This window comes from Megalops cyprinoides, chromosome 20, assembly GCF_013368585.1.
Source record: "Megalops cyprinoides isolate fMegCyp1 chromosome 20, fMegCyp1.pri, whole genome shotgun sequence".
NCBI lineage: Eukaryota > Metazoa > Chordata > Actinopteri > Elopiformes > Megalopidae > Megalops > Megalops cyprinoides.
In genome coordinates this window covers 20,236,217-20,247,973 of record NC_050602.1, presented here as the reverse complement: position 1 = coordinate 20,247,973, position 11,757 = coordinate 20,236,217, and the positions used below count along the sequence as shown (strand labels likewise).

General features: G+C 41.4%; 1 protein-coding gene across 3 annotated transcripts; it reads right to left on the bottom strand.

Annotated features, from left to right (window-relative positions):
- Positions 1–4,993: 4,993 nt before the first annotated feature.
- LOC118795710 (small glutamine-rich tetratricopeptide repeat-containing protein alpha-like) lies at positions 4,994–11,004 on the bottom strand. Of its 3 annotated transcripts, none has more exons than XM_036554401.1 (12): positions 10,946–11,004; positions 9,782–9,902; positions 9,569–9,672; positions 9,161–9,251; positions 8,916–9,015; positions 8,706–8,810; positions 8,155–8,293; positions 7,996–8,058; positions 7,571–7,608; positions 7,213–7,308; positions 6,518–6,640; positions 4,994–5,645 (listed from the first exon to the last, which is right to left on the bottom strand). In XM_036554401.1, exons 2-11 carry the CDS (start codon positions 9,879–9,881, stop codon positions 6,529–6,531), a joined length of 948 nt encoding a protein of 315 aa, XP_036410294.1. In that variant the 5' UTR covers positions 9,882–9,902; positions 10,946–11,004; the 3' UTR covers positions 4,994–5,645; positions 6,518–6,528. The 3 variants fall into 3 exon arrangements, with proteins under 3 accessions (XP_036410294.1, XP_036410292.1, XP_036410293.1); XM_036554399.1 differs by having other exon boundaries at positions 9,782–9,935; positions 10,946–10,998; XM_036554400.1 differs by having other exon boundaries at positions 9,782–9,905; positions 10,946–10,993.
- Between the last annotated feature and the right edge of the window lie 753 nt (positions 11,005–11,757).

Below are 11,757 nucleotides of genomic sequence, written 5' to 3'. Positions count from 1 at the left end.
GGTGCTGGTGGAAAATAGATGATAAATAACCCCTGTCCTGGGCCCTGGAGCGCTACTGTTCAATTCATCTGGGGTTTTTTTAAAAAAGCGTCAATATGTTCAGCTGCAGCCAGAAGACTCCTGTTGTCTTCCCATTACTTTTTGAAGCGCATTAGTTTCGTCAGGAATGTAGGTTGGGCTGCTATTTCCTGACAAGGGGGCACCTGCAGTGACCATTTAAACGTCACAGCTTAATGAGATTGTCCACATGGGTCACTCCCGCCCCACCCTTTCCGTAACCTTCGCATCAGTTTAATTCTTTGATTGCTGACACTGTGGCTCAGCAGAGATCTTGCAACTTAGCCAACACAAATATGTCTGTCATTTGCCTTTGTTAGGCATATATGCTCTGTGTTAGTATCAGATTGTAAAGGTTTTTCTGCACCTGCTGTTTAGTTCGAGAAAGTGTTGCTCTTTATGACATCAGCAGAGGTCAGCACATCAGGACAAGAGCACAGTGGCCAAGAGGTCACAGAGGTCAGAGATCCTTTTAAATTAGTAAATGCCCACAAAAAAGGGAGCAGGAAAATTTGAAACAGACCTTTTTACTTCAAAATAGGCCCTCTTCTTTTTGCTGAGCCCTCTTCGTTTTTCTGTAGCCTGTTGTCCCATGCTTGTCAGCTCCATGAGAATTATAACTGTTGGAATATTTCTTGAGAAATGCATTGGACTGCCGACATAAAGTCAAAAATGAGGAATGGGGAGCAACCTTGCACTATTACTTGTTTGGCAGATGCTTTTATTCTGAGGGACTTCATGGCCATCATGGTATGCTATGTCAAATTAAATTTATTTGTTATAGCACGTTTTCACAATTCAGACTGTCACAGTGTAAATATAAATGTAAATGTCACAAAGCATTGAGCAAATAGCATACTGGATTTTCAAGATGGAAAAAAAAACCAGGGCACTTGGGAATAAACTGTAAAATTATTTCCGTACCCTGGGAAATACAGCACACATAACGCTCGTCATAAAAGCTGTTAAGAAAATGGGCTTAGATGCAGAATGAAACCCATCAAGAAGAGCTTTCAGACCTCAGCCGTCTCTAAGATAATTTCAGGTTGTGTGGCCAATGCAATAACCATTTATGAAGCTAAGCTCAGGAAAGTGAGCCAGTTATATCTGAACCACAGTGGCATTCAGTACAGCTGAGGAGTGGCATGCTTGAAAATGCTAAATTTGGCATAATAAGTGTTTTGGTTTACCTAGGTACATTAATCTGGGACATTATGTTTAAAAGCAAAATCATTCCTGAAAATTGAGTAGATTGATCAAAATTGGAATTTTTTCTCATCTTATCTTACAAACCTTTGTATATATTGAATAGTTGGGGAGTGTTGTTAGCCTGTCCTCACTCTGCTGCACTGCTAAATGGATACACTTCTATTCTCTGGATGATATTGTCTGCTAAATGACAGTAATATATGTAATGTAATATATTTTTGTGACTTACCGTATTACATGTGTAGACTATATTCCACATTATATGTCTAAATGCCCTGTCCATCATGAAATATTTCCATATAAAAATGGTACCCTTGGCTTTGAGACCATAGGGGTGACCTCTGAGGTGAATCAAATCCCATCAGACTAAAATCCTTAATTGGGTAATGGCAACAAGGTCAGAGACTGTGAAGTCTAATTACGGAAAATACAGGATGACAATGAACAATAGACATCAGGGACACTAATTCTGTTCGTCACCTTGTCCACGGTGACATCATAGCTATACAGCTGGTCAGAGGGCATGTCTGTGGAAAACAAAAGCCTCCCTCTCGGCTGTTGCTGTGGAGTCCTGGTCACCCATAGGGTGCCACACAACCTCATACGACACGTCAAATGTCTTAGCCTGAACACAGCCTATAACTTAATAGTTAGCTCAAAGACATTTTTAAGTGATATTACAAAAAGGACAGCAAATAGAAGTTTTGGAGACAGCCCTGAGGAATGTTTGGGTAACATATTATCTGTCGCCTTCACTGTTTTCTTATAATAATTGAATATTACAAGCATTATGACCAACAGTGGACCTATGATCTATTATGCAAGCAAAGAGCTTAACATAGCTCTTTACCGGAGCTGAACGAAACACACATTTAGGAAAGACACAGACCCAAATGTCTGGAAAACACATGCTCACACACCTTGGTGAGCCACACTGCCTAGCCCACCCCTATGCTGCTGGGAGAGAAAGAGAACTGTAACCACGGCAACAGAGAACAAGGAGCCAAGCAGCACACCTCCGAATCCCGGGCTGGGAGGAAGGATTTAAACTTTTCCGAAAAGATTAAGGGTGCACTTGGAGTGGAGCTTCTGGGAAAAGAGGATTACTAATACAGTAACCCTCTGCTCTAGGCAAAGTGAGCACATCCACATCTGAGAAACAATAAGTGGCGCGTCATGGTAATTTTACAGTGCCTCTACTCCCCGGCCCCACAGTGCATAGTGCTCCACCTTTTCTGCCTGTTGAACTGGCTTTTGCTCTACATTACCATCTCACCCAGCCGTGATGAAGTTCCGCTCATTCACAGCAGCCTGCAACCTTCTGAGCCCTTTACACCACTTCCCACCTGCTGAGAGGGAGAGTTCCGTGTTTAAAATCAGGTTTTCGGGTCAACCTGAACTCCCTATTTTAATGGGTACAGCCCATTTTACGTGGTTCCTCTACATAAAAACCTGCAAATACATGACAAGCTCTTCTGAAGCCTGAGCTCCTGATCTGTTTTAGTACACAATGTGATGTCACTTCCTGTAGCAAAACTATGGGTCGTGTTAAATATACAAGCAATGTGCTTTGTCCTTGACTCAGACTAAGGGATTCATGAATGTGTTTTATTTTAGTATCACAATAAACATCTTACTGTTGTATACTTGGATAGTAGCACTGTTATTCTGCTTGATGATTTGTAACTGATGTTATTAAAAATTTGTTAAGGTCAGAATCTTAGAAATGCATAACACTGGGTAGATATTAATCATATTTCTTGTTTTTATTTTGATAGATCTGGGCCTCACTTGTGAATCCAGGAAATTCAAGCATATGGACCAGAGAACGTGGCTGTGTTTGAATGAGCAAAGTTGTTTACGTGGTTGCTTCAGAGAGTACATTACCAGGTACACTCATTTCTGTGCTTACTCAACTGTTGGTTCCAAATGGGTTGTGATATATTTGAACATTTCTTAGATATATTTATAATTCTTCTCTGAATGTTGTGGTTAAAGAGCACCAGGTATGTCAATTGCAGCATATTCACTCGAAGAAAATCAGTAATAAAATTGCAATTCACAGTGCGGCTTCATTCCCATCTCTATGCATCATACACATATCAATTAAACAATTAATGATTTAATGCATTAGCTGATTAATATGCGATAATAATAATAGCCCTAATCATCGTATCTACAATCTGCAAAGAGTTCTGACTTCTGACTGAGATATTAAAGAACAGAAAGCTTCTTTGAGCACAAGTTTTCATAAGGCTTTTAAAAGCTATTCTTCATGTTTGTCTCTATGGGTGTGACGTGTCTAAGTGTCTACATGCGAAGCATACATGTGTATAGGTGTGTGAGTGGGTATGTCAGCGTTTGCGTCGCTCACATGCAAACTAATTCCTCTTACGTCATAAGCCTATTTTTAGCTCTCTCCTCCTGCTTTCTTGTCTTTCCTTTCCACATCTTTGAATACAGGAGCAGGTATTCTATCCATGTTTTGGACAGAAAACTCAGCAAGGTTTGCAAAGACGTTCATTGCATGAATGTTCTTGCACTTTAACAAAAAAAGAAAAAAGATGATTCATGTCTGTACCCTTTTTCCACATTAATGCTTCCAGCAGCTTAGAATGGTGGAAATGACCTTTCACCCAAATGACAATATAGATTTAGATGTTTTAGAACTATTCTCTTTCTAACTGAGAAGACAGCTTGAACTGATTATGAATACTTTTCCAGTGCTTCTATGATCTAAAGATGGCTTGAAACATAAATCTTAATGAAATATAATGCTCTAATTCTGTTTCAGCCAAGATGTATGAGAGACAACTGAAAATTACTCAAAGAACTGATAAACTGGTGCATTTGCCTTTTTTTTTTAAACACATAATCCAAATCCATCTCTACATTCTCTCCTGTCTTTGAAACCACCAAGTACTGCAAAATCTATTTTACATAGCAAGGGAACATTCCCTTTCAACATGGTGAGATATTTTGTGAAAGAAAAAAAAAACGAACATGTGACATTTTTGCCAGGGCAGAATTAGACCTTTCATTTAACATGCAAAATATAAACATACCTTTGTAACTGGAGAGTTGGAGCAATTTGAAGCATTTTAGGGAATTTTTCAAGCTGAGTAGGCCTTCATCCAAAAATCTGGGACCATCAACCTTAATCAATGGATCAAAAGGCAGATCTTGCAAGAGGACAGCACATATTATGTATTGTCCTTTTGCAAGATCTGTCACGTTACTACATAACACCATAGTAATACTACATTAAAATCATAACCTGGTAAACACTATGAGGAGCTGAAGGGGAATGATAATCTGAAACACCCCTGGCATGTGATGAGAGCTCAACAGGCACAGATTCCACAAAATTCCAGGGGTGCTGCTGGGAGACGAAGTCCAGAGCTAGCTCAAAAGCACTCTTAACAGTGGATTAGAGTTGTTGCTGGCAAACTGTGGTCCTACAAACTGTGTAGTAATTGTGGTTGTAGGAATATCTGTGAAATTCTTCTTGATGTCTGGTTGCTGAACTAACCCCTGAAGTCCCCCCCCATCACTACCCTCATAGAATTAGGATAACGGAATGACCACTAGAGGTATTTCACTCCTGGCGGAACCACAGGCTTAGAACAATGTAAAAATAAAGCCAGATCAGATGAGTTCAATCTTTACTTTATTTGGAAAAACAAAAACAAAATCTTTACCAGACCAAAATAGTTTGGCACAACAATCAAACAGACTAAACCCGGAATTTCTGAATGTATTTCTGTTACAGGTGTTCATGGTTTTAGTCTCATTCTTTTCCTCAATGACAACAGACACCAGCCATAAGGAAAAAAAAAACTATCTGCAATTTTTCATTACATCCACAACATCCTACACATAATTCCTTGCTATTTCTCATAAATAAACGCTTTAAAAATTCAGGCGATTGAACTGACTTGCGTTTAAAAAAAAACACACACCAGACGTATTACGTAAGAAAGCTACAGTGAGGTGTTTCATCGTCCAGTTGGTGTTCCAGTTTGTTTTTTTTTTTTTGGGAAGCCTGCTTAGTGATTCGCCTCTGTGAGAGTCTGCACAGACAGGATTAGTTACACACATAACGCTTAAACTGTGCGCTACAACAGCTGAGGTGAAGTGTGCCAGAGTCCAAAAAGGTGGCTTCCCCAGATGATCCCGGTATAAACTGCTTGCCCTCGATGCACGCTTGCTGGCTGTTACTTTTTTCCCCCCTGCTTTTTATTTTGAATACGGGTAAGAAAAAAAATGGGACCAAACATGCAAGTATTTTGTTCAAAAAAAAAAAAACACTGTTTCCTTGTAGTTGCAAAAGTGATTAAAATGTACAAGGGCAGCCTATCTTCATGTCAAACTTTCATCTGCAAAAGAATATCAAGAAATAAATAACATTAATTTTGAGTGCATTCACATTTCATTACATACAATTTAAGGCACTACAACCCCATAATTCATTTTTTGTTATGATACAATTCAACCTGAGTAAACGTTCTCTATGTAGCCTTGGGAACTTGAAAACTGAAGCCACCTGTGGAGGAAAAAGGTCTAACCTACATGTATGTTGTGTAAATACGGTGTGAATGCAAAACCCCGAACAAAAGAAAAATGGCACGTCTTCTGAGCCAGAGCCCTCTCCAACTTAACCGGCGAGTCTGATGGATGGGACTGCACTGGGTAACCAGGCCAGCAGTCTTCCCAGCCCAGCCTCAGTTTTGAATTTTAAGTTTAATTTTTAGTCTTAGTAACAAAAAGAAAAAAGGCGAAACAGCAAGGTGGCATACACCCAAAGAATGTCAATATGACGAACAATTAGAGGAATCCTCTAATCCGCTGGACTGGTGCTTCCATCTGGAGACCAAGTCAGCTAAACAGTAGAACACAAATGATGTATGGCTATGTTAAGAACCTCATCAAAGCTGTGGGGCTATATCTTTTGTGCAATAAATGTGCAATAAGTCTTCTCCACACAAAATAAATGAGTCCACCAAACACCAGAATATCAGCAAGTTATCTCCTGTTCACAATTGCCACCATACATATTAATCCTTCCTTGTCTTAGTGGAAGAGTCCACTTTCATCACCTGCGGGGGGGGGGGGGGGGGGGGGGGGGTCTGCTTTGCTGCATTCAAGAAGACTGAGACACACAAACACACACACGCAGACAGAATAAGGTGTAGAGGGCAAGCTGCCTCCCTCTGGTGGCAGTGGTGGGGCACGGCAGGGCTATCCTTACCATTCAGAGGGTCATGGCTGCTCCTCGTGACTGGCGCTCGGCGGTCGACTACGGATTTGACTCCTCAGCTGCTCGATCAGCTCTGGGTTCTGCTGCTGCATCTGCTGTGCAAACTGCTGTCCCCTGCACACACACAGACACACACACACACACCATCATTCAGCATGCTTATGTTCAGTGAGCGGTGGTGAAAGAGCAAAGAAATGGCTTGCACAACTTAAGTTTAACCTAGATTAACTAAGAGTAACTTTTCCTACGTTTACAAGATACCTTTTATATTTTCAAACAAGTGACAGCTGGTTGTGGAACAAGAGATCAGCCAGTAGAACATATCCCACAGAAACCCGCTGTTCAGAATAAAATACGGGCTTGAGCTCATAAAGATGTTTGCACTATGTTCGCGCTACTTCCTCCACTGACTCATCACGGAAACGCTCACCTGATAAACAGGTTAAAAGCAATTTCCTGTAACTCCCGTGGTGACGGTCCTTTGCGCTGGAGCTAGCCGTACTGCTGCTGTACTGAAGACCAACTTTCAGCCTGTTGCTATATCAACGCCAACATCTTTTTCCCCTCTTGGCTCCACACACTTACAGGCAGACATATTTGTCCCGGCATCACTTCTGATGCAGACCAGCCTCCACGATGAATTCAGGTGAGTATATCGGTTAGTGTCTCTGTAAAGGTGAACTTACGCTTGGATGAGCCCGGAGAGGTCATTAGGGCCGCCTGTTCCTGGAGCACCTGCAGCCCCTACGGATCCGTATGCCCCCGACATCATGCCAGACATCCTGAAACAGGGCAGAGCAACTGGGAGGTTAAGGTACGCTAAGGCAGAGAGCACTGCCCTGCTAGCACACAGTGCAACGTCCTCGTTCCGTTCCTATAGCTTTATAGCAATGTCACACTACTAATTAGACACCATTATGTGTTTGCTGATATTACCAGTATGACTGACCTATGCACTTTACTAACATACGCACTTACGAGAACTTTAACATTTAAGTATGGCGGTCAAATCTCAATATTTAGGGCAATGCTTGAAAAACTTACATTTGCTGCACTTGAGGGTTGTTCATTAGACTCGATGCCTGAAAAAAAAAAAAAATCAGTAATTATAACTTGCAGCCAGACACATCCAAAAGTCAGCTTGTTTAAAAATGGTATCATTCCATGTGGTAGAAGTTTCTGTCAGCAACTGGAGCACCAAACCCTAGAGAGGATAGTGTCCCTCCATCTCTCCTTCACTCTGACTAACTGAATGAGTAGTACCATCCAAGTTACCAACAATAGTTCCTCATTTAACTACTAAATAAATGGATAAAACTGTTACCTATGTAAGTTTCTCTGGATAAGAGTGTCTGCTAAATGACAGTAATGTAATGTAATGTAGATGATGGTCAGGCCAACAGAGTCACTAAATCCACCAAACAGTGCCTGTTCATTTCTCACTCACAAATGGTAGCTTTCCCTCTTACCATGCTCATGAACCCAGGGTTACTTAGCAACCCAGCCAGATCCACGCCCCCCATTCCTCCAGTCTGTGAGAGAGAGAGAGAGAGAGAGATGCATTGGGTCAGAGCTAAGGACAAATCAAACCCCGTATGCAATGACTATAAAATGAGCCATCAACTCACCGGACTGGGCATCTCTTTCATTTTTTGCTCCGCTACTTTCAGGTTGGACCTGTACGTCTCGTTCTCTGGGTCCAGCTCCAGGGCTTTTTTGTAGTAATTAACAGCCTCTGTGTGTTTGTTTAAGCTCGCCAAAGCCAATCTTTTGACACAGAGAACGACAATGCATTTTACATTACATATATACCATGGGTAATCTACATAGCTTATATCTACTCTCCATTTATCCATGAACATTTCCTTAAGTACTTTACTCAAGAGATCCATGCATTTTTACCATGCAATCCCACCTAAAACAAACAATACAAACCTACAAACAAATGCACCACCTAATGCATCACACCAAAGGCTAAAACAATCTTTACACTTTACCATCAATGAATTAACTGGAACACGAAGTATCCACTTTCACACGTACTTTGAACCCACCATTACTGCAATGCCATATATCTAACCATTCAAGCCAATCTTCATCTTGACTGAAACAGTTTAGCTTCTCTGAATGGCACTCATTTCAATCCCGTGGACAGGCGCAAACCTAGCGCAGGACGTACCCCATTCTGCCGTATGCTTTGCTGTAGCCAGGATCAATTCCAATTGCACGCTCACAGTCCTGCACGGCGCCGGCGTAATTACCCAATTTGCTGTACGCCGCAGCCCTGAAACATCACAAAACGTGTTTCACAGAGGCGAGAGCAGTTATCAGCGTTTCTACGACTGGCTGCACTCTTATCAGCCACCGCAACAGCGATGTCAGCTCGTACCGGTTACAGAAGTAAACTGCATTCTGTGGGTTTATCTCAATGGCTTTTGTGTAGAACTCCACAGCCGCAGGGAAGTTTTCCACCTTCATCTGCTCGTTGCCTGAAGATGAGAGGAGAAATAACAGCTCATTTGTTATCTCCGCTGCCCAGAATGATGTGGAGTCTCTGTGATATTGATTGCCTGACTCTGACCATTTTACAGAGCACTGAACAAGGCAAACAAGCAAACTGGGAAAAGACCAAACCTTCAGTTTTGAGCCTCTCAGCTTCTGCTATCTCTCCCTCCGTGGGGGGCTGGGGGACAGGGCTCACCTTCACCTGGGGGGCATCTGGATACTGAAACAGAACCAACAGGAAGACGCAAATCTTTCTGGACTTGAAATGAAAGAGCAAAAATATTCCAGACTTAGCCTGCCCCCAAAGCTTTATTTCCATTTTACAACCCTTTACCTTCAATTTCATTACCACGTATGAACATTTATCTAGATATAAAAAAACCCCTAGAACTTTTGAAGTACCCCTGGAGTTACCCATTCCCATGGCTGAAAACCTCTGCCAGAGACTCAGCCTTATAAAGCTTAAATCCATCCCCTTCCTGCACACAGAGCTGTACAGCAGGGTAGAATATAATGTACTACCACCTGAGTTCTCACCTTGGCTGTTGCTGAGGCAAAAATCTCAGGCAACGACTGTGGCACTGCCAGGCTCTGGTCTTCAGTGGAGACCCCGAACGCTGTTTCCAAACACTGGATTGCAACTAGAGAGCCAGAAAACAGGTTCTGAGAACACTGGGAATGACTTTATCGAAAACTTTGTGATACACATCCGCACCAATAAGCAGGAAATATGTCACGGTCATATTTTACCTTCTAAGCTTTCCTGTGCATCTGACGACAAGCTCCCAGAGTTGAGTTGGTCATGAAGAAACTGAATGATGGAGTATGCAAGGCGCTTTGTGTCAGCCATCTTTGTCGGAGGTGGAAACCTCTGCTGTCAGAATGTAGAGTTTGGTTAAAAGCCCTGAAATATGAAGAAACATTTACCAAAAAATTATGAGCTGTCACTAAAATGCTGAACTTGCCACATCAGAAATTCTATATAACTCTATATTCTATAATTCACCATAATGACAGCTGGTTAAGGTGCTAACAATTTGCAGCCCGGTGCTGTTCCCAGTGAAAATTTACTCACACACTATTAACGTGCCGCTTACATCAACATGCGTCATCAATACTGGAAAAATGAAGGGTGCAATGTCTTTTTGCTGCTTCACCAAATTTCGCTACACTTGATTTAACATAACATGATTTTCGGCTGCCGTTATACTAAATATGCACCGCTTAGGAAACTGACAATTTCATGTTATAAGGAGGACGCTTTAAAAAAAGAGGCGCTGCTCGCTTCGCTGCCAAAACGATACTATACCTGGAAAAGTGACCCCTGACAACAACATATCAGGTAACACGTGGATTCGTAGCCAAAATATAGACTATACACTCTAAAACAATCACTTGTTACTGAAGTATTGTCGTCATACCTGCCAATATACCCATATTCTGCTGGACAGCTAGCAAGGGAATTTACCAAACTTCGACACAGCAAGCTGAAGCTCCTATGTTTCGCTATGCTATCAAACTGTGGAAAGGTTAGCTTGCTAACTTAGCCAACAAGCTACTCATTTAGTGTATATAGATCTAAGCAGCTATATAATGGAAAGCGGTAATTCTGCATCACAGACTAAGAAAGTTGGCTGCAACATAACAGCAGTCTGCGGCCTCAGTTCGGTTGGAAATGATAAGCTATCCCGCCTGCCAGATACCGAACACATGCCGAAAAAAACAAAGGCATTCATCCAGCTAGCTAGCGAGCTGGCTATTGTACCGCTGAACAATAAATCAACACACTATCTCTCAGAGTTCCCTTCGCCATTTTAGTTGTATAATCGTGGGTTTTCAAACACTAGGCCACGCTTCTCTCACGGCGTTTTGTTTTGACGATTTGTGGTTTGTCTTAAAAAAGTTCTTTCTTACCTCCCGTCTTTGGGTCTAAGCGGCTTCCTCACACTACGTGGTGGCTAGCTGCGTCTCATGTCAAATACGTCATGAGTAAGAGGGGCGTGACTCGAGGGGCAAGTTTTAGCAATGGTTGATAATGATGTCAGTGCAGGTCTGTAGTCTCCTCATTTAATTCAATCAGATCTAATTCAGCATTAGCCAAATACACACAAGTGCGCGCTGAACTCAATGACAAGATCAAGGTCAATGTCCGTATGTCTTGCAACATAGCCATTTCGTTTCAGATTCATATAAATGTCATATAATATCATTGATATTGATAACGGCATTTAAAAAGAACTGACATAAAATAGCACATATAATTCCAATCGTATATATAATGTACATAATTCTTATCGTCTATGCTGGCTCGACAAACTCCCACCGAACACCCACTCATATGCAGTAAACGTGCATTTTTAATGTGCTTAACTGTCACCCTTAACCAAACTGTGCATTTGCACATTGTGAATTTGTATATTTATATATTCGTCTCTATTCGTGTATTATTGTTTGTCAGCTATGTGTAATGTTAACTTTAATGTTGCGTGTACATCACTTGGCACGTGGCTCCATTGACCACATTTGCCCCCTGGAGACAGTAAAGTTTAATCGTACTGTTTTCATCCGACATTTTATGTATGTGTGGACTGCAATACTGACAGAGTCTGTACAGTTAAACATTTATACAGGCTCGTAGGCCTAAATGAAATAATGTACAAACAATGTACAATTATTGTACAGTCATTTATTTTATTTTACAATTATCTAACTAAAAATAAAAAATG

Bases quoted from the DNA above. Each gene is read 5' to 3' on its own strand.
- LOC118795710 (XM_036554401.1), bottom strand. From the start codon at position 9,881: ATGGCTGACACAAAGCGCCTTGCATACTCCATCATTCAGTTTCTTCAT. The intron at 8,294-8,705 runs GTACGTCCTGCG...CTGTGTCAAAAG, and splicing joins AAAGCATACGGCAGAATGGG to ATTGGCTTTGGCGAGCTTAA. The intron at 7,309-7,570 runs GTAAGTTTTTCA...GCCCTGTTTCAG, and splicing joins AACCCTCAAGTGCAGCAAAT to GATGTCTGGCATGATGTCGG.